General features: G+C 41.9%; 1 protein-coding gene across 2 annotated transcripts; it reads left to right on the top strand.

Moving 5' to 3' along the window:
• Window positions 1-91: 91 nt before the first annotated feature.
• LOC114796123 (serine protease HTRA1A) lies at window positions 92-26,635 on the top strand. Of its 2 annotated transcripts, none has more exons than XM_028990030.1 (9): window positions 92-644; window positions 13,606-13,705; window positions 13,848-14,052; window positions 22,409-22,603; window positions 22,970-23,002; window positions 23,095-23,209; window positions 23,352-23,409; window positions 23,815-23,910; window positions 26,057-26,635. In XM_028990030.1, exons 1-9 carry the CDS (start codon window positions 122-124, stop codon window positions 26,223-26,225), a joined length of 1,494 nt encoding a protein of 497 aa, XP_028845863.1. In that variant the 5' UTR covers window positions 92-121; the 3' UTR covers window positions 26,226-26,635. The 2 variants fall into 2 exon arrangements, with proteins under 2 accessions (XP_028845863.1, XP_028845864.1); XM_028990031.1 differs by lacking the exon at window positions 92-644 and adding an exon at window positions 1,502-1,526.
• Window positions 26,636-27,995: the final 1,360 nt, after the last annotated feature.

Here is a 27,995-nt window from a genome sequence, read left to right as displayed (position 1 = left end):
GCCAATCGCGGCGCGTGTTTATATTGCGAACGCGACTCGTGGGTTTATAAACGCTGCGCCGGCAAATCACGCTCACACGCGCACGCACGCACGCACGCCGAGTCCTGTGGGGTAGAAGCGGATGTGGCTCTGGCTCTTCTTCATTAAAAAAACAAAAAAAAAAAGTTCTTTTTTCTGCGGAATTCTGCCTCTTTTTTCCCTTTACCGCGTAACGATGTTCCGCTCGCTGCTCTGCGCGGCTCTCCTCCTCGCGTCGTTCGCGGCCGGCTGCCCCGACCGCTGCGACAGGACCATGTGTCCCCCGCCGCCGAAGGACTGTCCGGCGGGCCGGGCTCCGGACCAGTGCGGCTGCTGCCCGGTGTGCGCCTCCGCGGAGGGCGACGCCTGCGGCCCCGCCGGGAAGCTCGGCGACCCCGTGTGCGGAGACGGCTTGGAGTGCTCCGTCTCGGCGGGAGTGGGTTACTCCTCCACGGTGAGGAGGCGAGGCAAAGGCGGCGTCTGCGTGTGCCGCGGCGCGGAGCCCGTGTGCGGCAGCGACGGGGTGTCGTACCGAAACATCTGCGAGCTGAAACGCGTCAGCGGCCGAGCGCAGAGGCTGCAGCAGCCGCCGGTTCTCTTCATCCAGCGGGGGGCCTGCGGGAAAGGTACGGTGGGATTCCAATATTACAATATTCAAAAGGAATAATAATACGCCAAGTCACCCTGGGCGAGCAGTGGCACCCTGGCGGTTCGGGATTCGAACCGGCAACCTTCCGATCACCCACTGCCCCATGATTTAGGCCGCCGGCCTAAACTGCCCTGTCAGTTGTAGTCGGTGCCAGAACTAAAATGTACTTTGGGTCTCCAGTCCCACCCCTGACGGGTGGAATAGAAGGTCCAGTGAGTTTAGAACTAAATATGGGACGGGTCCATGTGGCGGGTCCATATTTAACAGACATTTAATGAAGTTAGCATGCTTAACATTAATGCTGTCTTATAATATATATAGTAGTTGGTAGTAGCCTAGTGGGTAACACACTCGCCTATGAACCAGAAGACCCGGGTTCAAATCCCACTTACTACCATTGTGTCCCTGAGCAAGACACTTAAGCCTAAGTTAGGGGGGGACTGTCCCTGTAACTACTGATTGTAAGTCGCTCTGGATAAGGGCTGTATGTCAAATAATGTGAATGTAAAATAATATCACCGTGTATGATTAGAGACTTTGGGATGCATTGGGCATGCAAATCACGAGTCCCAAAAGAAGCAATGTCTCTCCAGCTTCCTTTTTTGGTAGACCACTTTCTGGTGATGTTTGGCCCCTCCATTTCCATCGAGGTCGAATTGTGCAGGCTGCGAAAAATCCACGCTACACCTTTAAATATGTTATGCTTGAATGGAAAAAAAGGATGGTGTTCTCCAGATGTGCAGAGCTCTCCATCTTCTGTTACATTTTTTAGATGAAAAACCTTGCCAAGCAGCAAGAGGTCCCTGGGTTTTGGTCTGAACAGCCCTACTTAAGTCCACCTCGCTGGCAGAGGCTTCAGGTGACATCACTTTCATCTGTTTCTGAAGTTGCCGGCTACGCAGGTTATTGGCTAAAGTCAGAAATGGGTCAGATTCTGCGCTCTTTCCAGCTTCTCATGCGCTGGAAGAATAAAACACTTTGTTAAGCGGGGTGACGTGTTGGAGTCCTCAGTGATGAGGTCTGGATGAAAGGTGTCACCTCGGAACGTGGCTGGAACCGGAACGGATGCAGCGGGTTTAATTATTCGCGGCTAAGGCCTCTTGCACGCAGACCCGTCCGCGTCTTTGCTGTGGGTTCTCCGGGCCCCGGGCCGAGTGCGGCGGCCCTCTCGATGCTCGGCTGGCCAACGCGCCTCGCGGTTTGGCTCCGCTTTACTCGCTCAGTTTTATTTGTCCTTTTGTATCTCTCGCCCGCTCTCTCTCTCTCTCTCTCTCTTCTCCCCCCTTCCCGATGAATGAGGAGGTCCTTTATATAACTTGCAATCTGATCCGTAATCTCGCAGCGTTTTAATTCTGGTTGCTGCATAATGAAGAATGAAACCCCCCCTTTTTCCACCCTTCTGTTTCACTCATCTTTCTTTTTTTTTAGTTATTTTTGCTCCCGCTTTCCCATATTCCTTTGCGGTGGCCAGTGAGTAAACTGCTGTCGTTCTCTCTGCCTTGATGCAGCAGGAACCCCCGGCCACAGATACTCCGGAGATAAGCCCCCGTCCCGCCTGGCGACGGCTGCGCTTTGTGGGCCGATCAGACGGTCGTCTTTGGCAGCTTGCAGGGCAGCGGGGGGAAGGCGGGGGTTTGCTGGAATACCAGCGCTGATGGAAAGCCGATGCTTCTCTCTGCGTGCGTGGTGTGAGGAAGGGGAGCTTCCGCCTGGAAAATCCTCGTAAAATGTCGGAGAAAACAAGGTCGGCAGGCAGCCAAGCAGAGAGAGCCAGAGCGTGTGGTGGCTCTTCTGAATATATGGACACAGAATGGCCAATAAATTGCTGAGTTGGCTCTTATATACTTGTATAAAAGCAGCTAATTCTGCCCCAAAGGTCGGACGCTGTTCATCGCCCATCTGGGCTCTGTGATCGGCGTTTCTCTTGGCTCGCTGCGCACTATAAAGCAGTTTCCTATGCGTACAGCGTAGTTGAGCGGGAAAATATCACAGTGCAAGAGTGAACCAGTGGCGCTGTATATCGCTTATTCTCATTCTGGCTACCGGATTGTTCCCACCATTCTTTTCTTGTTTCCCAGCCTCCCATTAAACTGCTTTTGACCCAAAAAAGGCAAGTGAGCACTTGGCCTCATATATATAGGGCTCATTTATAATCCACAGTACTGCAACATTAATACCAAACCACAATCTATTCGTTTACTTTATCCGGTACTGGGTCTACTGAGAAAGAAAAAGATAATAAATAAATATATCTATAGGGGGGAAAATATTCTGAATACCAATGCATGGTTAAGGCATATATCCCAAGACACAAGTACTTGTCCCAAGAGATATTTAAATATCTGTACCACTCAGCTGTACCACTCAGCTTGACATCAGGGATCTTATAATGGGCCGGTGCTGCTGGTTAGGCGTCCATGGTTAGGGCCCTGTTATAAGAAACTGGTTGGCAGCAGACCGACGCTGCTGCATTGAAGTGGATCTGTCAGTACCGTATGTGTAGTTGTTCTCAGTTACTGGCAATTGGCACATGCCTGCAGCTTCGTTCATGTTTGCTCCTCTGTTGTTTTCCCCTGGTTTTGGCCCTCGTGACATTTTTCCTTTGTCCTGTCGCTGTGCTTCCTTCCCGTCAGCCCCTGGTCGTGACATAAAGCGTTTTATTTTTTTTACAACTAAGACGACACTGATAAATGCACATGGATCTAAACTATGTCAATCTTGCCAGGCTAAAGTGACACATCACATCTGATTTGTGGGCAAGTGTGAATGGTTCGATTTGTGCATTCTGTACCGTTTCTGAAGACACAGGCCAATAATGAATTAAGACTGAATTAACCTGATTGTCAAGTCCTGAGCAAAATTCCTGAACTGAACAATGAGATCATACATAGCATCCCTGATCCCGGTGACCGGAAAATAGAGATGTAATGATATGTGAACTAAGAACAAAATCTCTATTTAGGATGAAAATAATCACAATTCACCAGCCATCTTTACCTTACCTTAACAATAGTCGACATTGTTGACAATAAGCCACAATAAATGTCAAAGAATCTGATTGTCGATAATTGTCGCCTAAACACTACTCAGTTGTTATAAACATGATATATACAAAAAAACTACAGATGTATTTCACAAAATATTCATTACACCTCTCACAGCTTCCACAGCTTCATTACACCTCTCAACTAGGGCTGCAACTAACGATTATTTTAATAATTAATCGTAGAATCGGATCAAATAAAAAAAAACAAGAATAGCATTCATTTCCAACCCTTTTATTCAAAAACAGAACCAAAATCTTTAGAAAGTGCACAAACATGGTGCTCCTTGATCTGTTATAATAATAATAAAATAAAATAAAAATTGACTAACACAAAAAAATATACATGTATGCTTTACATCTGCCAAATATAGACTTTTTTTTTTTTTTAAATAAAGTGCCACCTGAGCTGCCAGAACGATAAATAATTTATAAAAAAAAATAAAGAACAATACAAATCAGAAAATTTAACAGGATTTGTTTGAATGTCAGAACTTGTTCTCTACACTACACTGCAGATGCACACACTCGCAGACGCACAAACTCACAAACTCTCACACTGACACACACACACACTGCAAAAAATGCTTTTCTAACTTAGTAGTTTTGTACTGATTTCAGTCCAAATCTCTAAAAAATCTTAAATCAAGATACATTTACTAGACACATGAAATAGCATAAGAAATGATGTCTTGTTTTCTGATAAAACATCTTAAAATGAAGTGATTGTTTAAAACAAGCAAAATTATCTGCCAATGGGGTAAGAAAACTAATCTTAATGAAATATAATCTCAAACAGAAGTTTTAAGCAATACTTAATTTTCTCATGCCATTTTTCTTGTCTAGTAATCTTTATTTAAGATTTTTTAGATATTTGTACTGGAAACGAGACAAAATTACTAGGTAAGAAAAGCTTTTTTTGCAGTGTAGCTATACATGACAACAGATTGAAAAATGAATGGTCCAAAAAAGGCTAGTGAATAAAAACATGTCTTTAGTCTTTTAATGCAAAGTAACTATGGCACCCCTGCTTTACTACTGTTATTAACGCACTAACGCTAACTTGGAATGCTTGTCAGGCTGGATGACGGGTAAACATTTACATTTGCAGCATTTATCAGACGCCCTTATCCAGAGCGACTTACAATCAGTAGTTACAGGGACAGTCCTCCTGGAGCAACTTAGGGTTAAGTGTCTTGCTCAGGGACACAATAGACGAGTCGTCCACGCGGAGACGCAGAGAACAGTCCGAACGCTGTTTCATCCCCCTCCACACCTGTAGGTGGCGCTGTAAGTCCCCGTCTAGTTCTCCTTCGCGGCGAGTTAAACACCAGCACCAGGGACATTACGTTCCTCACTTCAAAACGGAACAAAAGTAGGATTCTGTAGCGACTTTCCCTGCTGCTGAACTCCCTTCTTCCTCCTCAAACACGCGTTTCAGGTGCTGGATCATTGCCGTGGTCCCGTGCCGTGCCATGTCGCTTTTGCATATTTTCGCGCAGATTTCTCTGCCTCCGCCATGTATCTGTCCTCTACCTCCGCTCGTTTTTTTTTTTTTTTGCTCCGTGCTGTCTATGAGGCGCCAAACTCTGCTAGCATCTGTGCGTGAGAGAGACGAAGTGTGTTCACTCCGCTCCTTGCCAACTCTTTTAGTAATCGATTTTTATCGATTCAATCGATTCGTTGTTGCAGCCCTACTCTCAACAATATCAAAATCTAGATCAACATCTAGATAACCCAGATATAATTCAAAAAAGGTCCTAACAATTTGAATCATTTGAAAGGCCGAGAATATGAAAATCCCTCAAAAAATTCTCACATGGATATTAAGCATATTACAGTTTTTCTCAAATGCTAAAACACATTTCACAAACGTTTCCTCCATGTTCCCCAATGTCTAAACACAACACCTTTTTCTAAAGCTACATAAACACAACCACACCTTCTCACTTTCAAAAGCTTTCAAAAATATTAACACTATACACATCATTACACACTACAGCAAAACAATTGAAAACACAATGCTCAATTTGTGAGAAGGTTCTTGTGTACACTACTGTAACACAACTCAGTGCAAAAACAGAATCTATTGCACACAACAGTACCCTTGAAAACATGATCAGGGTGTGAAGTTTTTTTATTTACTTTATTCACAACACACACACACACACCACAATCACTGTGCGACATCATGTCGCTGAGCTGCATCGGGTCACATCACCTCATCCACATCGCAGGCTATATTGTCTCTTGCCAGGTCCCGTGGGAAAAATGCCCTGGAATGGCAAATCTATCCTTGGATGGCCTCCACTGGGATGTCAACACAGGCCAGCTCCATTGCCATTAGGAGGTTCTCTCTAGTGTATGGTTGTCTGTCATAAACCTTCCATCTCCACGATGAGAAGAACTCCTCTATAGGGTTCAGGAAAGGGGAGTAGGGTGGCAGAGAGACATTAAAAAAGTGGTTACTGTTGGTGGTGAACCACTCTCGGATTTGGTTTGTCCTGTGAAAGTGGACATTGTCCCAAATGATCACATAAATCTGATGTGCGGGCCCAGGATGGTGTTGTTGGTGGTCCAGGAGGATGTCTTTTAGAAAGATGAGGAGATGCTGAGTGTTGTAAGACCCAAGGAAAAGCCGCTCCAAACCCATGGCCGCACAAAGAGTAATATTACCCCCTGTTGGCCAGGAACCTCAGTGATGGCTTTTTGGCCAATGATGTTACGGCCTCTTTTCCTTTGTTTCTGCAGGTTGAAGCCACCCTCATCCAGGTAGAGGTACTCATGAGGTCTGGCCACCGCATCCAACTGTAATATCCTCTGTGAAATGTGAAAGTGCACAGGTGTTCAGAACAACAGTCCATCAGGTAGCACAGTATTGTCCAGAAGTAATATAGACCACTGAGCAACACAGTATGTCCACTAACTGTACTGTGAACATGGATGTATACGTACGCTGAAAGGGACCCTATAGACCTGTTTCATCCTCATCTTTTGGCACCAGAGAACTCACTCTTTTTTGGCCAAGCTGACATCATCAATGCTCTCAAAGTTGACACTATTGGCAATGACTTTGTCTCTGATCTCCTGGAGTCTCATGAGGTTGTTCTCACAAACCATATCCACAATGAGTGTTTCCTGGGCCGCTGTAAATATGGCAACCCTCCCACCGCTATGTGGTATTCTTTCAACTCTTTGTCATGCCATAGACAATGACATGGTCAATGACTGTTGCTTGCATCTTGTCCGTAATGATGGTGCAAGGTTGTCTTGCTCTCCCTCCTGGACCTTCTCCTCACCCTTGTTGGCTCCTCTTCTTCCATGGCCAGCTCTTCTCACTCCTCTGACTCGATTCCTCTTCCCCTGACTCTGCCTTCATCCATTGTGTTTGTTTAGAATCCTCAGCAAACTGTGCACTCTGAACTTGCTTTTATACATGTGGTCACAGCATTAGCAACAAGTGTCTTCAATTTTGAGTCGTTGTGTGTAATGAATGACGCCAGGTGTGTTCATTGTGTTCAAATATTGCTGACTGTGGCAAGCATTTTGCATCACATGAGCTTTAATTTGAGAATATGAGCAGAGTTCTTTTGCAACTTGTGTTTTGGCAAGGAAAAATGGGTTTAGATTTATGAGAACGGAGGATTGTGTTTTGTGAATTGTGTCTTCATGTGAAGTGTGTTTATGATATTGGAAAATGATGCCTAGATTTAGACAACTGGTAATTTGGTTTAGAGGATTGGCTTTTGTGTTTTAGCATTTGAGAAAAAATGTAATGGTATCAATTTTTCTGAAGCCACTGATGCCCTCTATGAGATTCTGTAATTATTTTACTTCAGCATTGAATAATTTCTGACATAATGTCATGATCTAGTCTGGAAGGGGTTACTCCGGGTCCAGAGTTTCATGTTCATCCTGTGTAATGTTTCCTGATCGTGTTCACCTGTGTCTGATTGTATAAAGCTGCCCTGTTCGTGTCTGTTCACTGTCGGGTCATTGTTACTTGTCACTGGATGTCTTCCCTGTCCTGTTCATCATGTATTAATCCCCTGTTTCGTGACGTCGTGCGTATGCGTCCTTCTTCATCATCATGTCCAGCCATCTTTCCAGATTACCTGCCTCACCATGTCAAACCAGCGTGACACATAAACTGTGCTTCCAGTCATGTGCTCTGTCTAACACGATTTAGGCTCACTACAGAAATTATCTATTTGCTCAAAACCGCACTTGTCAAACAGAGTAACAGCTAGTCGATTACGAGATGAAACCCTAGTTACCAATGCAAAAAAAAAGAATAATAACTACAAAAACATATATATTGTACATATATTTCTGCAGCACTATGCAGTTTGGAATGTCACGTCCGACAGTTCTCCCATCACAACAGAGTAAGTTCGCAGTTTTTTTCGTGTTAGATTTTTGTACAATAATGTTGTAATAGGCTCTAAGAAAAAAACATCTTTGCAGTTGGTTCAGTATAATTTTGAAAATAATTTTATTTGTCATCCCAAACACTGGAACAACTTTAAAAGTCCACTGTGAATATGGAGTTATTATGGACCATTACACCTGTACTGGAGAGGTCTATTTCAGGTTAGGCTTAAAGGTTGATGGTCATGTTGTGTATTTCCAAAGTTAAAACGGTAGCTTGAACGGTGGCTCGGAGTTTTGGAATTTCTCAGAGGGCATGGGATTTTCCATGATATTTTCTTTATGAGTCAATCATAGCTTTTGCAAGTAGATCAGCAATAAAAGATGATATAATGTATGCTTTGCAGGTTTTGAGAGGCCATTATTTATGTACTGTAGGACAGGGATAGTAATTGTTGGTTTTGTGGGTTTAATTAAAAACAAGAATGTTTAATTAAATACTGATGAGTTATAATTGTCTGTCAGAAATATAAAAACATAGATTTTTGATTAGCACCATGATGTTTACCGATTTACTTTTGGGTTTGGCCAATATTGGATCATAAGATACAAAAGTTATACAAAATATTTTTTTCAGAAAATCTGCTTTTCATTCTTATAAGTTGCAAGTGAACAGCCTACTCTCATGTGTATGACATTAGAATGATTTTAGTTAGTTATGTGTTTATTTTCCCATCAGGTAACATTATGTGGACCAATGAAAATGCAAGTTGTTGTTATCCATAAAAACAGATCTCAAAATTGTGAATAATATAGCATAATGGAAACACAAAGGTCACCACTAAATTGTGTTCATGTGAAATCTGTAGAATACTAGCTAATGATTTTGAGCTTTTGAAAGTATGAAATCCAGATGTTTTAGGTCTCAAACACATAATCTTTTGAAAAGCATATCTTTGATCATTTAAGTGATGTCCATGGTTTAAGCAGGTCTTGATGCCTCTGCTCTGTCTGCTGGAGCAGATGGTTTTCTTCTTTCTGCTTAGTTTTACGGGCCTCCTTTCATTTCTCTGCTCCTCCGCAGAAGAGCTGGCGTCATAAAAAGTGCCACAGTCCGCAGCCTACAGAATATTGTGTGCAGTGGCCTTTGGACCCTGCCCACCACGTCTGGTCTGGTTTAGCTGGACGTTTCACAGAGTCAGCTGAAACCCCTCTTGACTGGACTGGCATGCGGTACAGCGAATCGGTTCTGGTTGTCTCTGGAGAGGCTGCAGTGAAAGTTAATGCAGCACAACAAGCGTCATGCCAAGGACTCTGCTGTAGAGCTGCATGGCACACCGTGAAACTATGAGTCTTATAGCTGGATCTAGTTTGTTGCACTCCATCCAGTGTTCGCTGAATAAAACCGGTTTAAAAGTTTTCAGAGTAGATATTTGGACATAATTTTGACATAACCTTCCACACATTTTTCAGTCTGGGCTCTTAAAGAAGTCCTCTTCTTCAAGTTTCGCTTCAGGATTTACAAAAATAAACAGATAAAATCACGAAAGGACTGCTTTCTACTTATCTACATCTGGGAGAAGAGACCCTTCCTTACCCACCCATCCCTTTTTGTTGGTGTGCTATGATTTCTGACACAAGATGACCTTTAATGGTGTGTTTATAAACAAAGTTGAAAATGGGAGGAGTTAATTGGGATGATTGATAGCTCCATGCACCCTGCCTCCTCATTCTGGATGACATAATCCCCCTCCCGCCAATATGTCTCACACCCAAGTCCCAACTTTGATTCCCTTCTTTGTACAGTATATGCTCTTAATATCCCTTGTGCACATACCAACTGCTGATACCAACAGGGGCAGTGGTGGCCTAGAGGGGCAGTGGTGGCCTAGCGGTTAAGGAAGCGGCCCCGTAATCAGAAGGTTGCCGGTTCGAATCCCGATCCGCCAAGGTGCCACTGAGGTGCCACTGAGCAAAGCACCGTCCCCACACACTGCTCCCCGGGTGCCTGTCATGGCTGCCCACTGCTCACTCAGGGTGATGGGTTAAATGCAGAGGACAAATTTCACTGTGTGCACCGTGTGCTGTGCTGCTGTGTATCACATGTGACAATCACTTCACTTTAACTGAATTTGCCAATGTGTACTTTAACTGCAGAATTCTGATGGGTGAACTGGTGAATGTGACATTAGAAAAATGAAAGAAATTGAAGTGATTGTCACTATGATACACATCACGGTGCACACTACGAAATGTGCCTTCTGAATTGAACCCATCACCCTTGGTGTGCAGTGGGATGTCATGAAAGGCGCCCGGGGAGCAGTGTGTGGGGACGGTGATTTTGCTCTGTGGCACCTCAGTGGCACCTTGGCGGTCCGTTTCCTTACCCGCTGGGCCACTGCCCCAGTGAGCATGTCCCACGCATGTGACTTCATTCATTAAGTATAGATTCAGTTCCCCTGGCGCTACATTAGTCTGAGTTGCTTAAAGTGTTCACACTTATGGGGTGACACGCTTTATATTGTGACCTCTGCACTGTGATGCATCATAATAGTAATCTGCTGTCAATGTCTAGCACTAGTGTGCGTCATATCATAAGGTAGCTGCTAATATCCAGCTCCTTCTGCAACTGCTTTAAGGTTTTAACACCTGAAATTTTGACATTCAAGGCATCCATCGGCGCATATGACCATAAATACCCAATCCATTTGATCATAGACATGGGGGGATTCATTTTTCCATCACTAAAAGAATAGGTTTTTTACTTCGCACATTTATTTATCATTATTTTCACCTGTTTTAGCGCTGTCTGTCTCATTGTTGTCTACATATTGTTTGTTAAATGCACTCTTGCACTACCTGTGTCCCCTGTTTGCACATTATGTAGCCCAGTTTGTCAAGTAACTTTGTCTAATTGTTCAAATGTTACCTGTAGCACCAGGTTCTGGAGAAACATTATTTCTTTTCACGATGTGCCGTCTAACATGTATATAGGTGAAATGACAATAAAGCTCAACTTCAGCTTCAACAAGTTTACGTGGAAATTGCAGTCTCATAGAGTTTCTGCCTCAGCTTGCCATAATCCAGAATGCCATTTGGTTCACAAAATGATGTCTCTGGTCTAATATTCTCTTTCTCTGACTCCATCATACCAAAATATGTTCCCTCATTTGGTGTTTTGATGAGAGTAATAGAGAGTATTGCTGTCAAATAATTTCATTTAAATTTACATCCATCTGTATTAAAGACTAGAAAATGGGCAGATTTTATTGCATTTTTGTTTAACTGAGCAGCACTTTTCTACATTTTAAAATCCTAATAAAACCTCCAAAAAAGAGGATGACTGCCTGTACTTTTCCAGTGGAATATGGCAAAAAAAAAAAAAAAAAAGCTCAGCAGTTGAGCTGTGAAAATTGCGTCGGCCTGCGTTTGGAAGTTCCCTCTCCGAGATGCGAGAGATGTGCAAGATGCTGAACCTGTAATTAAGTCTGATGTTATAGGCCAGAGCAGCACTGCGTTATATTCCACTTGAAAAACGAAAGCGATGCTGCGCCCCACCGCTGTCTCTCCACGGGCGGAGCAGGAGCAGCTGCCGCTTAGATGTTGCTGCCACGTCTGTAATCAAACATAATTACGCTCTGAAGTCGATTGGACCTGTTGCTGCTATGAACGTTTGTGATCCTGGGGGGCTGACTGTCTCCCGCCCCCCTCTCCCACGTTCATACTTTCCTGGGATGTGGAAGAAAGGGGAAAGAGTCGTGGAAAGTTTTTTTTTTGTCAGTTATCTTTACTTTTTTCAATTTAACATGATAACTAGGGGAAACTTTTTTTTACTTAAAGTGTAAAATTACCATGCACTAGCCTAGGGCTGCACGGTATAAATGTAAATATAAATATATAAATATATAAATATAAATGCAATATAAATTTGGCCAATTGGAGAGATTTTGATTATATCGTCCTACCGCAGAAATATCCGCTCCTCGCAAAAATGACAAAGTCGCATCACCTGTGCGAAACCACGGCTACTTGCAGCACAAGGCATTGGTTTTGGGACGAGAGCACAGAGCTCATGGCAGGGTGTCTACAGAACTTTAGTCCTAAAATACTGCAGTCCCAAAAAATAAAATAGAACAACCCTGTGCACTGCGCACTTCCAGGTTTACTAAATGTCAGTGCCCAATCTGTACCACTGTACCACCGTACCATTGCCCAATCCATACCAGTACATGCGATCGGGTACTTACTATGACAAATGACCTGGGCCGATTCTAGCCTGTTTGGTGCCCTGTACAAAAAAGTCATTCTGATAAAAAAAAAATCACAAAATATGATCCTTGTGATCCTGGAGGGACTGCATGATCAAATATGAACAAGCAAAAGTGACGATATGTGATAACAATATGTTACTGATGCTATAAATGCAATCATTTAATAGGAATAATACAAATATCTGACTCAATTGTTCAGCTTTTATGGATATTTATTGTACATTTACATGTATTTATTTACATTTACAGCATTTATCAGATGCCCTTAATCAGAGCAATTTACAGTCAGTAGTTACAGGGACAGTCCCCCCCTGGAGCAGTTTAGGATTAAGTGCCTTGTTCAGGGACACAATGGTAGTAAGTGGGATTTGAACCTGGGTCTTCTGGTTCATAGACAAGTGTGTTACCCACTAGGCTACTACCACCCTGCTACCCTACTACCCTACTACCACACTGCCCACTAAACACACACACCATATGCTCACACATACCTTTCATTCCATGCACAAACAGGTATGGACAGTACAACAATACTGGACCTGGAACACTGGTGCAGGTACTCTTTTAAAGGAGAGAAATCGGGTGTAGGGAATCAGGAATGGGCAGGGCTTGCACTCAGGTCCCTGGGACCGGCAATAGCACCCAGCTCACAATGGGTGCCAGGGAGAAACCATTTAAGTTTCTTAATTGTCTCCAGTGTGCAGGCATCAAAGTGGCCACAGGACAAACACGAAACTCCGGTCCGAACCCCTGAGCCCCTTCTGGAACGGATGTTGACACTGACAATTATATCAAAATAGCATTAATCAAGCCATCCTAATCCATCAGGAAATACTCTCACTCACCCACTTTCTATAACTACTTAGTCCCATTCCAATACACACACACACACACACACACACTATTCACTCATACACTCGAACCTACATCAGTCCACCTTTCATCAGTCCACCTAGTGTGCATATCTTTGGATGGTGGAGGAAACCCAAGCCAACATGGGGAGAGCATACAGACTCCACAAAAAGTCCCAGCCAGGATTCAAACTCACAATCTTGGAGGTGTGAGGCAATGTCGCTAAACATTGTTCCACCTTTAAGCCCCATTAGGAAACAATACCAATAATTTAAAAATAAAGAGCAAGTCTGGATTCTGCTGCACTGTCCTGCTGTGAGGATTTAATTTCATATTTACTGTATATTATTTACTGTATATATCTCTCTCTTATCTGTCCTTCTGTTTGTTTGTTTTTTCAGCCCAGGACAACCCAGACAGCCTGAGACACAAATATAACTTCATCGCTGATGTGGTAGAGAAGATTGCTCCTGCAGTGGTTCATATCGAGCTATACCGCAAGTAGGAGACTCGCCTCCATACACCTCTGTTTTCTTCAACACCTCTCCAGAAGTCATCCAGTGGTCTCAGAGACTAGTGAAACTGCTCTGCTCACCATTGATGTCTCTTTCCCTGTGTGTGTGTGTGTGTGTGTGTGTGTCAGGATGGTTTACTCAAAAAGGGAGATGGCCGTAGCAAGCGGTTCTGGTTTTGTCGTGTCAGAAGATGGTCTGATTGTCACCAATGCCCATGTGGTGGCCAATAAACATCGGGTGAAAGTGGAGCTTAAGAGTGGTGCCACCTTTGATGCCAAGATCAAAGACGTGGATGAGAAAGCGGACATTGCACTCATCAAAATCGACCCACCGGTAAATGATTTCAGCTGTATGTTAAAAAGTTTACTTGACTGTTTGATGCACCCATAGATTCTCAACCGAAACACAGAGCCCCATGTGGAGAAAAAATTACATTGACAACAAAAGATTGTTTAAGACAAAAACTCAACAAAACATTTAAATAAAAAAGTGTGATTTTTTAAAAAATAAGTATAATCAGTTTGGTTTGCAAAGGCCTGTAAAGTGGTTATTAAATATAACTCTAGTGACTTCACTCAGCTCATACTATGAGAATATGGCATATATTTTAGAAAAAAAAGCCACACATTTATGAATCTGAGTGACGCACCAAGAAACTATTTCTGCACATCTAATGGACCGTTCTGATCATTCTACAAGGGGAAATAAGAAGGCTGATTTAAAACGGATGTCTAAAGACATGGACTTGATTTTCATTTTGTCAGAAGGCTTCGGGGGCCAGTAGAGGCCGGCTGCATTCTTACATCACAGTACTCACAGTTGGACCCAGACGAATCAGGGCGGGTTATCAAAGAACAGTTTCAGAATAATAGCTTGTCAGAGGTGCACTGTACTAGCATGATGTAATGTTCTGGCCATGATAAAAACGGGCAAGCATTCAACACGTTTGGTTCTCTTTAAACTCAATTTGGTTGAATATCATAGTTGGCATTTGTTTTGAATGTGACTTCATTCAAGACAACTGCTGAAAATAGAACCTGAATGTTTGCACCAATAGATATGCGTGAAATGGCATACACTGGCCTTATATGGCTGCTTCTGAATCAGGCCTGCTTACACAGCTGAAAAGCACACATGCATTCATATTTTATCTTCTAACAGACAGACACAGGGACATTTTATTTTTATATTTTTCTGAAGACCTGTGGATTGTAATATATATGTTTTAAATGTGTAACTATTTCCAAGAATTTTTAATTTTCAAACAACCCTACCGGAGGACCTTGGTAAGCTCATGGCCTGTAGTTCATTTACTTTATGATGTTTGGACCAGCAAGCATAGGGACATTTAAGAACCAAAAGTCACAGGTTCAAACTCCACTTGTGTCACTGAGCAAGGCACTCAATCCTCAGTGTCTCCAGGGGAACTGTCCCTGTAACTACTGATTGTAGGATAAGGGCGTCTGATAAATGCCATCTTTACACACAAAACCATTTACATACACTCATCCCCTCATGCATTTGAATCTCTCTCACAAATACAAAAGCATGGCCATATACAGTACAGGCGGAAAATTTGGACGCACCTTCTCATTCAATGTGTTTTCTTTATTTTCATGACCATTTACATTGGTAGATTCTCACTGAAGTCATCAAAACTATGAATGAACACATGTGGAGTTATGGAGTTATGTATGAAAAAATTCTTCAAAATAGCCGCCCTTTGCTCTGATTACTGCTTTGCACACTCTTGGCATTCTCTCGATGAGCTTCAAGAGGTTGTCACCTGAAATGGTTTTCCAACAGTCTTGAAGGAGTTCCCAGAGGTGTTTAGCACTTGTTGGCCCCTTTGCCTTCACTCTGCGGTCCAGCTCACCCCAAACCATCTCGATTGGGTTCAGGTCCGGTGACTGTGGAGGCCAGGTCTCCACTTTTTGTTAAGTACATAACTCCACATGTGTTCATTCATAGTTTTGATGCCTTCAGTGAGAATCTACCAATGTAAATGGTCATGAAAATAAAGAGAACACATTGAATGAGAAGGTGTGTCCAAACTTTTGGCCTGTACTGTATACATATATATGCTCTCTCACACACACATACGAGCGCACATACACAAATTTTATATATACATATGTGTTTGTTTGTGTGGCTGGGACAGTTCTCCTATGGGTAAAGTGCGCCCAGTGCAATACCCTTCTGATTGAGCTCTCTGTGGGCAGGCGTGGGGAAAGGGGAGGAATGTCTGGCTTCCAGTCAAAGCCCCAGGCTAGAAGTGGCCGCGCTGCTAAACACTTTCCCCAGCCTCTGCAGCACAGCTGAAAAGCCACTCAGCAGCAGACAGAGCAGGACAGTGCTGGGCGAACTCCTTGCCCTGAGAACCAGAGGCTATGTGTGTGTGTGTGTGTGTGTGTGTGTCGTTATTATATACAGATTTTTTTTCTTCTTCAGGAAACATCACTTTTGACTGATTGGTATCGCATTGTTGTATATGGCCATGAGTAAATAGTTCGTGTGGCCAATTTATAGGTTACAGTGGGTTACCACGAACCTGAGACAGCACGCATTCCTGTCTGTGCTCCTACTGCTTGCGGTTAAGGCCTTTGGGTGCTTGCGATGCTAAAAGTGGTTAACTTTCAGTGAACATTTACGTTTGAGTGCTGGTTGACAGGCCAGCTGGTGAAATGCTAGCACCCGTTTGCATTAATGTTTTCCATGAGTAATGCCCACCACAGGGGAACAGGTCTGCGGTTTCACTCTTCAGCATGACTGTCATCTAATGAGAGCGAGAGAAAAAGAGAGAGATTTTTGTGATTTTTTTTTTTAGATGCAGCTTCGAATCCATCTATTGGTCGGCACCTGGGAACACTTTTAACAGATAAAACGTCTTTAAATGCGGGCGCTCTTGTGCTGGCCACTCTTGGTAAACTTTCTGACCTGTTGACCTGAAACACAGGTGAACAGGAATAATATTCCTTCTCTTGATGTGCTTCAGAAAGAGCGAATGCATAGCATATGTCTGAGGGGGTTAAACGTCTCTCGAACCCTCTTCTTTGTAGAAAGTGGGGGATTTTATTGGAGGCTTGGTTGTGGTTGTTCCAGTCTCTGGGGAAGACATTACTCTGTCTGCAGCTGGTAGGACTTTGGAGACAGGGAAAAAGGGAAAGAGTCCTTGAAGAGAGAAATAGTGAGGGATTGAGAAAGAGGGGGAACAGCTAATGTGGTCAGGACTCAAAAATGGATCCGCATGTGTGAAGGCAGAAGAGAAATCTAATGAATTTCTTTTAATGGGGACTCTGTTTCAGGGGACACTACATAATCACAGCTACAAAGGATGCATCCACTCTAGACAATATACTGAACTGTATGACTTGGCATTTCTCTACAATGATGTCTCTAATGAAGATGTCCTGGTTATCCCTGGGAAGACTCTTTTCGATCCTCACCATGTCTGTCTAACACAAACCGTGCAAAATGTGTCCTGTCCACGCCTTGTTTCACCGTCCATTCAGCTGTGCCTTCCAGTAAACCGCTCCCAAGGATGTGATGCATTGGTGACGCTGGCTGTTCTGGCCAAAGAAAGCATTTTCTTCTCAAACCAGGGTCACCATGAGTTTTGGTGTATTCTTTTATATATCTCCGTGTGTGTCTGAGTGTCTGTGGTTTGTTTTTCTGCATGTGCATGTAGGCCTGCCCAAATGTGCATGGATCTATGTCACATTATTTGTGCACAAAAGTGTGTGCATGGCGTGTGTGTGTTTCTGTGAGCTCTGATGCAGATTAAGGGAAGCAGCATGCCCTTTGCGTGGCCTTGTCTCCAGACATCTACTGTCCTCTGCTTTAGCCATGCTGGAAACACAGCAATGCTTCAGCCAATGTGAATGCAGCTGTATCTGTGTGTTTGTCTGTATCCCCGTTTCTGTTTCTCATTTCATATGCTCTTGTACCTTTTTTCAAGCACTTACTCTTTACCAGTTTTAACTGTCAATCTTTCATCTCCTAAACAGCAGGATTAAGATTCAGGCTGTGTGTGCATGTGTGTTTGTGGTTAGAAGATGTCGAGAGGCTGTCCAGAAAGAAAAACATGGCAGTGACCTCACACTGCCACATGTGTACAGCCCGAGCCTTACCAAAGAATGGACCACACAGAACCGGAGGGTCAGCGGGTCTGCTAATGATTGGAAAATGAGAGCAATTCCACAACGCAGCACAGCCTCATAACCTCAGGAGCCACCTGGGCTGACCTGCTGCGCACTGTCCCTCTGAGGATCCTCCGTGCCTCTGTTGTGCTTGAATGCAGCCATTCTCCCGGCTTAAAATAGCACTGCTGGTATGGTATTGGAGGGAATTAGGGGGTTGCAATAGCTGGGTGAAGGTCTGGTTGTTTCGCTGCCCTCTCCCGCTCGGGTTTTATGGTGTGTAAACTGACCTGTGGATGTCTGTGATGTTTGCATTGCACCTCGGGACCTGGGGCCCAATTGCTAAAAATAGGTCAAACTTGGGACTGAGAATTGCTGCGCTTTGCACCTGCGTTTGGGCTAAACACAATTGCAGCGTAACAGCATTCAATGCACTGTTGTGATCCTACATCAGGGGAGGCTGAACTTTCGCTCCAGCTGACGCGTGACTCCCCCAACTATAGTAGGGTATAATAGTAGTATAGCCTACTGGGTAACACACTCGCCTATGAACCAGAAGAGCACAAAGTTACAGGTTCAAACCCCACTTTCTACCATTGTGTCCCTGAACAAGATGCTCCAGGGTGACTGTCCCTGTAACTACTCATTGTAAGTAGCTCTGGATAAGAGTGTCTGATAAATGCCATAAGTGGAAATGTATTATGTCGGTTTTAAATTAAGGCAATTATCTGGGTGTTAAATTGTTCATCACAGTGGGTGCAGTGGTGGTTTACTTGTTAAGGAAGCTGAATCGTAATCAAAAGGTTTCGAATCCCGAGCCGCCAAGGTGCTACTGAGGTGCCACTGAGCAAAGTCCCCACACCGTGTGTTTCCAGCCATCATGTAATGATTTTCATTTTTCAAAGTGTTGCTTGTCCCTCCTTCACAAGGTCCTATGTCCTTTCTTACTCTACAACCAATGAGTCTGTTATAGTCATCTTGCATCTCTAAGGACTTCAGAAACACACAGATAGAGAAAATAGAGAGAATATCATGCCTTTTAATATCATGCAATTAAATTCTTTCTGCTAATCCACACATGATTGTCACTAACAGAACTTGATCAGCTCAGTGCTCATCTGAAAGTCTAAAGAGGTGTATTTTGCACTGGCAATTTTTGTATTTATGGTTCCTTGGTTTGGGCATCCCACTTAGTTTCCCATCCAGCATCTCCATGACAGGAATCATTAGCACATGCAGAATCTCATTTACATGTTCTGCATGCGTTGTGTCACACAGTATTTTGAAATGCACATGCAATTTAATTTTCCCTAATTTGGATTTTTAAAAGAAGTCAGACGGTGGGATTTGAATGTGTGGCATTTCGGAACACATCATTGCCAGGTGACAGTTTATCATTTCATCTCCAACCACACGTACCTTTCCAAACATCCTTGTCTCACTGTCAGCATTGAAGTGCTGCTTGAAAGATGAGAGAACCACAAAACCACAGCATGTCAGATGGAGTAGATTGTTAATCATCGTCATCTGGATGGCGGAAACTTCATTATGACGTCTCACTCTATGGCTTGGTGGAAATACAAAGAAACCCCCCCACCCTAAATTCCCCCTCTATTTTTTTATGCTGATTCGTTTCAGTAATGCAGTGTCGCTCCATGCCTTATTTGCACAGCATTCCTAGTGCATTACGTGTGAAGCCGTAAACACAGATACCCGAGGGTGTTAGCGACAGATTTACAGGTCATGTTTGATTTACTGCTGTACATTTGCTTCTAATGAACTGCTAATCTGTCAGATTCACTAAAGAGCCACTGTATTTTTTTCAAAGATTAGAATTTTCCATCTCCGCTTGAGATCCTAGCACACATGTTTGGGTATAAATTAAAACATCAGTAGTAAAGAGAAAGTGGTCTGCGGCGTTGGCATTCTGTCTGGAAGTGACACGAAGGCTAATATTTCACCCTGACACAAAATGGCCGCCTAACGTTCCACCTGGGTGCAACATGGCTGACGGTTGCTGCCTGTGGTTAAGACATAGCTGCTGATTTTGACCACTGACTTTGAGTCAGCTGGCACACCCGCAGAGTGTACTGACTACGCTGAATTTTTGCTGGTGTAGAGCCCGAAGTACAAACTCATCCAAACAAAGCGTCCTGCAAACCTGTAATTTTTTTTTATTTCTTCTGTGCGAATTATGTGACACGTAAAGTTTGCTATGTAAATGTTTGATGTGTGTGTATATATGCAAGTAGTTTAAATACTTATGGATCATCGTTAATCTTATATCTTTCATTACTGTACATACATGCTTCCTGTCAGAAATACGCGTGTTCTTCTCATACCGTCCATCTGTTTATCCTCTTACCCTTTGGGGGGGCAGTGTGGGGTTCTTGGTCGTCCGCTATTCCTGTGCCAGGTCCCTAAGAAGGGGGATGAAAGATAGAGGAGAGGATGTGTGAAAGGTTTCTCTTTTCATTTACACAGGCCTTAACCATCTCCTCTCTATTTATAAACCTCCTCGTGAGATGAGTCAAGATGGGTCAAGTTCGCTCAGAAGTTCACCACATGATCGGCATTGCAGCACAAACATTTGGGGGGAAAAAAGGTTGTGTTAGATGACCATTTGATCAAACATTTATAATTTACTACACCATTTAATATATTTCCAATATGTATGAAAAAAAATGCACTATGCATTATATTGCCCAAAATTCTTCTTACCAGGAGGGGGCGGTAAACAAAACTTTTTTGCTTTTGCCTTGCAATTAAAAAAAATATTCAGAAATTACAACCCCATTCAAATTGGAATTTTTTAGGAGTTATTAAATGATATTAAACGTTTGGTCATGTAAGAGAGATGCTATTCTATGAAAGGAAGATGAAGATACTAAGATGAGATTTGATAAAACAGTGTGGCTTAATGAAAGGCCTTCAAATCTTATGAAGTGGTCTCAGTTACACAGTTGGTTACTCTATTTTTACCATGTGTAAACGAATAAGAGGTGGCCACAGCCAACAGCAGGTTTGCTGTTGTCTAGGCATGCATCCGACCTGCACGATGTGACTGTCTGCAGGGCAGAGATTCCGGAAAGGACTCTCACTTCCAAGCTGGAATGGGAAACCTGCATTTCGATATTTGCAACTCTCCCAGTGTATCTGTGTCGTTTTTTCCCATTACATCATGAAGGTTACCCCGAGAGAGGGTGTCATATGTACAATCTGTTTATAAAGCACTCATGGATGGAGGACAGATTGGTCGCATAGTGTTCATATATTTTTGTGTCTATTTTCTTGATAACAATTGCTTGTAACATGTTCATAAGTCCTTATTGTCATTGATGATTAAAAAATAAAAGCATGAGAATGATTTATATGTTTTAGGCAGCAGGTCAAATCTTATCATAATAGAATGGGTGTCAAGGCTCATATTTAGTTTTAGCAATTAGAAGTCTGTGGGTCACACTTCATAAACTGAGGTATTTGTTCAGACCTTGTGTCCTTTACTGGTTCAGGTTTGATTTGAGTAATATAATATAATAAAAAGTTTAGGACATTTTCTTAACCCAAGTCCAAAATGTCAATGTTTCAATCCAATTAGCAGCACTATGAAGATATTATTGTAGTCTTACTGGTAAATGAACTCCTCAGCTATTTTCGCATCTAATTTGTAAAGTCTCAATGATAGTCCTAGTTTCAGACTCCATTGTGATATAAGTGGGTTGTAATAATAACATCTGTACTGATCGCCAGTGTACTGTAGTGAAATTTTGGGCCTTGTCAAAGCTTAAATGAAACATGCTGAGTCCTACAATTAACCTGGCTATTCACAAAGGTACCATGATACCAAGTTAAATCAGCGGGAGAAGTCTACATGTCTCAGGAAAGAGTATGAGCGTGACAGGGAGTTACTTACAAAACTGACCTAGCCCACCCTGCCAGACATGCTCTCCAAATGAAAAGGCTAAATGTACTGGAATTAAAAAGTTCAATTCTTTTTTTGATGAAACAATGCCTGCTTTCTTGTCATCAAGCGTGTGAAAAGTAATCCCCTAATCTCTCCAGTTCATCAGCAGCAGTACAGCAGGGATTAAATGCATTTTTCTCTTTCTCTCTAATCTCCCATTCTTTTTCTCATTCTGTCTCTGCTACTATTCATCGTCTTCATCTTACTGCTCATCATCCTTCAGCAATTTTCTAATCTGTTCTCAATCCTGCATAATCCTCTGCATAGTCATATTACTCCTTTAACAATTATTTGTGTTCCTCTGTTGCCCCACAAATAGGAACTGGACAGCTATGGGACTGAAACTTTATCCATACACAGATATTTTCCTGCACTTTTGTTTTTCCATAGGCATCTCCATCCAGTCCATGAAAAAACATTCAATAAAACAATGTGGAGACAACTGTAATTCAGTTGAGGGTGATTATGTAGTAAAAATGTATTTTTAGATTTTTAGATGGACTCAGATGAGGAAATAACACGAATGTAGAAGGGAGGTTCACTATTTTACTTCCCTTAATGACCACTCCTGTGTTTCCTACCACAGAACAAGCTGCCAGTCCTGCTGCTGGGACGATCGGCAGACCTGAGACCAGGAGAGTTTGTGGTTGCCATTGGCAGCCCTTTTTCCCTTCAAAATACAGTTACCACAGGGATTGTCAGCACCACCCAGAGAGGCGGTAAAGAACTTGGCCTCCGCAATTCCGACATGGACTACATCCAGACTGATGCCATAATTAACGTGAGCACATGTTATCATGCATTTAACATGAGTGAGGCATATGCAGACACTCATTTATTTACACCGCCAACACGCACATATACATTTCAGCCAATTTTTGTCATAAAAGGATTCACTGCATGCCACTGGGGCTGTAAGTAACCAAGTAGCTGTATTTATGCAGATTTTATCTATCATGGCATGTTGTTGTAGCTAGGGTCATATTTTTGATTGCCTATCAGTCTTCATCAGTCTTGGGTAATTTACATGAAGACCATTCAGGGTATCTCAAGTCTCACCTGTCTTAGTTGAAGAGGGCTATTGTTCATTTTTCTAGTTTCATGGCTCCAGCTTTCCCCTCCCTTTTTTCTTTACTTCTCCTTGCAGTATGGGAATTCAGGAGGACCCTTAGTCAATCTGGTGAGAAAATATGTTTTCTTTACTATTTATTCTGTGCAAGTCTCTTACAAGTGTTATTACCGCCATTATGAAGGTCTTCTGTTGTCCTGCAGGATGGAGAAGTGATTGGGATCAATACGCTGAAAGTAACAGCTGGGATCTCTTTTGCCATCCCCTCTGACAAGATCCGTCAGTTTCTTGCAGAGTCATATGACAGACAGGCCAGAGGTACACATGGTGTACGGTCCTAAATATTGCACTGAATATGTCACAGCATGGACTAAATGCTGTACTGCATGCTGAAACAAGGCTCCATTATATTTAAAGTAAATAAATCCATAAATAACATGTTGCATTGTTGTAATTATAGGAAGGGGAACTGTGAAGAAAAGGTACATTGGAATAAGAATGATGACATTAACTCCAGCGTAAGTACTGAGGCACACAGTTTATATAGTTTATGCATGCATAAATCCTGGTTATTATACCACAGTAAGCTCTGATCTGCCATTTTTACTGGATAAGTAGAATCTTATTACAAATGAATCGCTTAATATTGATGCATGAAACATCATTCAGACTTATTGTAGGATATCATTTATTGTAGTTATGTAAAATATGTCCATATTACATGAGTTTTAAAAAGCCTCACATGATAGTAATTGTAATACGTTCCAGCTGAATTAATAAACATAATACCTGGGTCATTATTTGGTTTATCTGATTTCCTAGTGATGTTGTTTTAGGTTAATGTTCAATAACATATTAGGATCAACAACACATGGATATCAGATCAGCAGCTTTTTTAAACTGAATTGTCTTTCATCTAACAGTTTGGCTAAGGAGCTTAAGGTCCGAATAAGGGATTTTCCTGATATCACTTCTGGAGCATATGTCATGGAGGTCATTGCTAAAACGCCTGCTGCAGCGTAAGTAAATAAAGACTATGGCTAGAATGATGTTTTCATCACCGCAACATACTGTTTTGTTTATTTATTCCCATTACATCAATATGGATTTGATACATATATTGATTTAATTTAGTCTAATTAATCAAATGTCTGACTCCCTTTAACTGTTGAATTTCACTCTCCAACTCCATTTCACTCTCCAACTGCCATTAGGAATATTGTAAACTATTGAAAATTTGATTGGCCTGTACATGATGTAATCTTGAGTCATTGGTTGACATATAAATAAAATGATTTAGTTGCATGCATTCTGATCCATTCTGCTGGTCTTTCGTTGAATGAATTCTTGGAATAGAATCTTTTGGGGACAACAAGGGGTGAGAGAGAGAGAGAGAGAGAGATTTATATATATGTCACCTCACAATTCACATGCACGCACACAGTTCAGTACTTCACAACTGAACATTAGGGTCCATTTATTTCCATCTCATTTATTTCTATCCGAAACACACTGAAACATTTTATAGATTTTTTTTGACAGACATCGGCCAGAGTAGGAGAGTTGTATCTATACACTTGGGCCTTACATTCTCTTGGGATGTGTTCCCGACATGCTTTTTTGCTTTTTCTGACATAAGCTGTAAGATTGTTGCCTTTGGCTTAGGCAGCATGCATGTTTCAACTTTATGACACACGCCCACCCTTCAGCAAACACAGCCACACATACACATCTGGCACTCTCAGACAAAACCTTTGTGCAAACATCTCTGTATATTATGTGACAAAGGAGAAACTGAGATAAAGGCCACAGAGAGAGAGAGAGCGAGCAAAGAGTTGGAAAGTGGGACATAAAAAAAAAGCAGGGAACAGTGCTGAGGCAGCACCTTCTTCATCTTTACACCCCAGGACTGTTTTACTCTGTGCTGTCTCTGTGGTACCCAAGACCCTTCCCTCTAAATAGTTATTGTTCATTTTGTTAAAAACAATACTGCTTATAGGACATGTCTCTTTCAGTTTTTGGACCCTATTTTCAAACTGGTGCTAAGCATGCAGCTTGTTGTTTTCGTCTAAGATATTATTACAAAATATCTTTATCAACAAACCTTTTTGACACGATAAAGATGAGAAGTAAATGCTGGTCATGTGATGATAAATATAACGAAATATATACTTTGACTAAACATGGTTTGACAAACACAAGACAAAACGTTATTTCCTCTCATTTAATTGCGGTATGATATCGTGGTTTCTGTTTCCTGTATCTCCTAGTCGGTCGCACAAATGACATCAATTCCGCAATACACAAATCTGGATTAAATTAGATTTAAGGATACGTGTTTTGGGTGAGCAGATGGGCTGGGAGAAAAGTATGAAGTTATCTTTGGATGCACTTTCTTTACAATGAAGTGGGCAAGAAAGCAGAATGTTTGGTTGAAAAACATGGAACAAATCAGAGCGTCTTTAGTATCTTGAATGGATGTAGAGTATTCTTAAGTAGATAACGATAATATAATAACCTTGGTTTAATTATGAAATGGGTTTGACTAAAAGAAAATGTTGAGTTTCTCCATTCTACTTGGCACTTGTACTATACTGACTGGATTAAATGGAATTGCATTGCTAAAAAAAGAGATTAAAAAATCTTTTTTTTTCTAAATTTTTACTAAAATGTCATCAGTTCTTGTTGCTTAAAACTAGACTAAAATGGTCATGGATAATTCTAAATAAATTTATTTATTTAGAATTAGTCGACTGAAACTTTACACTAAAAGACGTATGGACGTGACTTGGACGAAAATAAAAATAAAATGGCTAGACTAAAACTAAAATTAAAACTAAACAAATATAGTGACAGGTTTTAAATAATCCAGAATGAGGAAGTGCCATGCATGGGAGCTGTCAGTCATCTCCCATTATAAACCCTGTGTGTGCTTATGTATCTGTAAAATCTGATTAGCATAATGACTTTACAACAATGTAACTCTGAGTGATTAATTTCCATACAACTTCTGAAACAACATTCTTTTCTCCTCACAGTATCTCTTTGTCTGTGCTGTGCTGGTGGCAGTGAGAGATGCCACTGTACACAAAAGAGTCATTTACCACTAAAAAAAAGAACATTATTCTCTCCCTGACTGCCTCTCTTTTTTCCTTTCATCTCCAGTGGTGGACTGAAGGAGCATGATGTCATCATCTCCATTAACGGCCAGCGCATGGCCTCTGCTACAGATGTCAGCAACGCCATCAAGAAAGACGGCTCGTTACGGGTGGTGGTCCGCCGTGGAAACGAGGACGCCATCCTTACCATCATTCCTGTGGAAATTGACCCTTGACCTTGACCCTAACCCCAGAGACCTTGGTGGTCAGCAGTGCCACTCGTGAACTTGACATTGGTTGTATATGAGACCACAGCCATGGGCAGCTCTGTGGCCAATAGCGATCTGCCCCTGGTCTGACTGACATATTCAGGCCCTGCTTTAAAAAAAAGGCTGTTCAGAGCACATACGGGGCTGTTTTAGGTTCTCATACACATTGCCTATTGGATAATTTTTTATACGCTTTTTTTTTAGAATGCTGTTGTTTACTGTTTAGTTCTAGCTGTGTAATTTTTTCAAAATTAAATGCTGAATTTTCTTACTGGCTCACAAAAACTTTTTTTGTGTGATTTTTTTTTTGTTTTATTGTTACTGTCATTTACAGAGAACTGAATATATGAATTTTAATAAAATTTGGTAACATGAATAAGAAATAACACTTGTTTTGCTGTATTTGAGACGAACTGAACATTCCCACCAACAGCTTAAAAAACACAGCTCAATGCTTCTGTGCATTTGGCAAAATTGTTTGATAACTGTATTCTAGTGTCTACAGAGCCACATATAATTTTTATAGTAGCATGGCAATCATAACTGCAGACATGTATTGTTTGATCCCAGAATCTGCATTAATTGTGCAAATACCAACTCTCCAGGATACCAAGGAACCATCTACTCCATATAACGTTTTCTACAACCCCATGGTGTCAGGTTTAACATTATTACTGCATAGTGTCTGCATCACTGTACATCACTGTACCCAGACCCTCTTCCAGCAGCAGCCAAGCCCATCCAAGTACTGGCCAGGCTCAGACCTGCTGATCTTCAATGGATTGTGAAGTGTTAATGGTATTGCTGCTGACTGAAACAAACTGCTAGTAAAGCATCCCCCCAAAAACATGCATGTTGAAACAGAACCCAAACCCAAATTTTGAGTAGCATTTGAACCTGGGGCATGATATTATCACCGTGTAGTGGTGCAGTATAACATATCCTTATTCAAAAATGATTTTAGAGGGATACTACCCTAGTAGTTATCAACAAAATATTCCAAACCCTATAATGCCCTTTCAGAAGACACAGAAATCTATGTTGATTCAGGGTGACTGAGTCTGAGAAACAGCAAATCAAAGTTTCTCTGTCACATGAGATAAATGAATAAATGTTTATTTTCTTAACAGTGTTTGCATCTCCTCATCCGAATGCATCAGCAGAGTAAAAAAAAGGGTCTGGCAGACAGATGTGCATTACAGACGAGGGTCAATAGTACATGGGGATAGTAAGTGTGTGGGGCCTGTCAAAGACGAACTGTATGGGATTTTGGACTATATAAGAAATAGATGTCGTCCTCTGTTGCAGATGTGCTGATAAAATTCATTTTAGCCTCTTCAAAAATGATATATAAATTATTTATACTACAGTGTAAACACACACATATAATTTTTTGTTGATCTGTCAAGCAGGTGTAAAAGGTGTGTAATAGTTAATATTTTGTTGGATAACGACTGCCCCCTACTGGGGGCTTATTGCAGCTGAAGCACATACTGCCAGATTCATACTTAACCTTAATTCATCCAATTCTTCAACATGGTTCTAACTTATCTGCCATCACATAGACCTATATCTTTCTTAATGTTAAAGGTTGGGCTTAAAACAATAACTTTAAGGACTTTGGAACTGTAAGAAAATATTAAGTTGCCCAGTGTTCTCTTCTGTTTACAGCTGTGACAGGGTGTGTGTGCAGGATGAGGTCAGTCACCAGCTGAATATACTTGGCCAGTGATGGCG

The sequence above is a fragment of the Denticeps clupeoides genome, chromosome 8 (genome assembly GCF_900700375.1).
Source record: "Denticeps clupeoides chromosome 8, fDenClu1.1, whole genome shotgun sequence".
Taxonomy (NCBI): Eukaryota; Metazoa; Chordata; class Actinopteri; order Clupeiformes; family Denticipitidae; genus Denticeps; species Denticeps clupeoides.
Note: the sequence above shows the minus strand (reverse complement) of the source record. Positions and strands in the feature narration are given on the sequence as shown.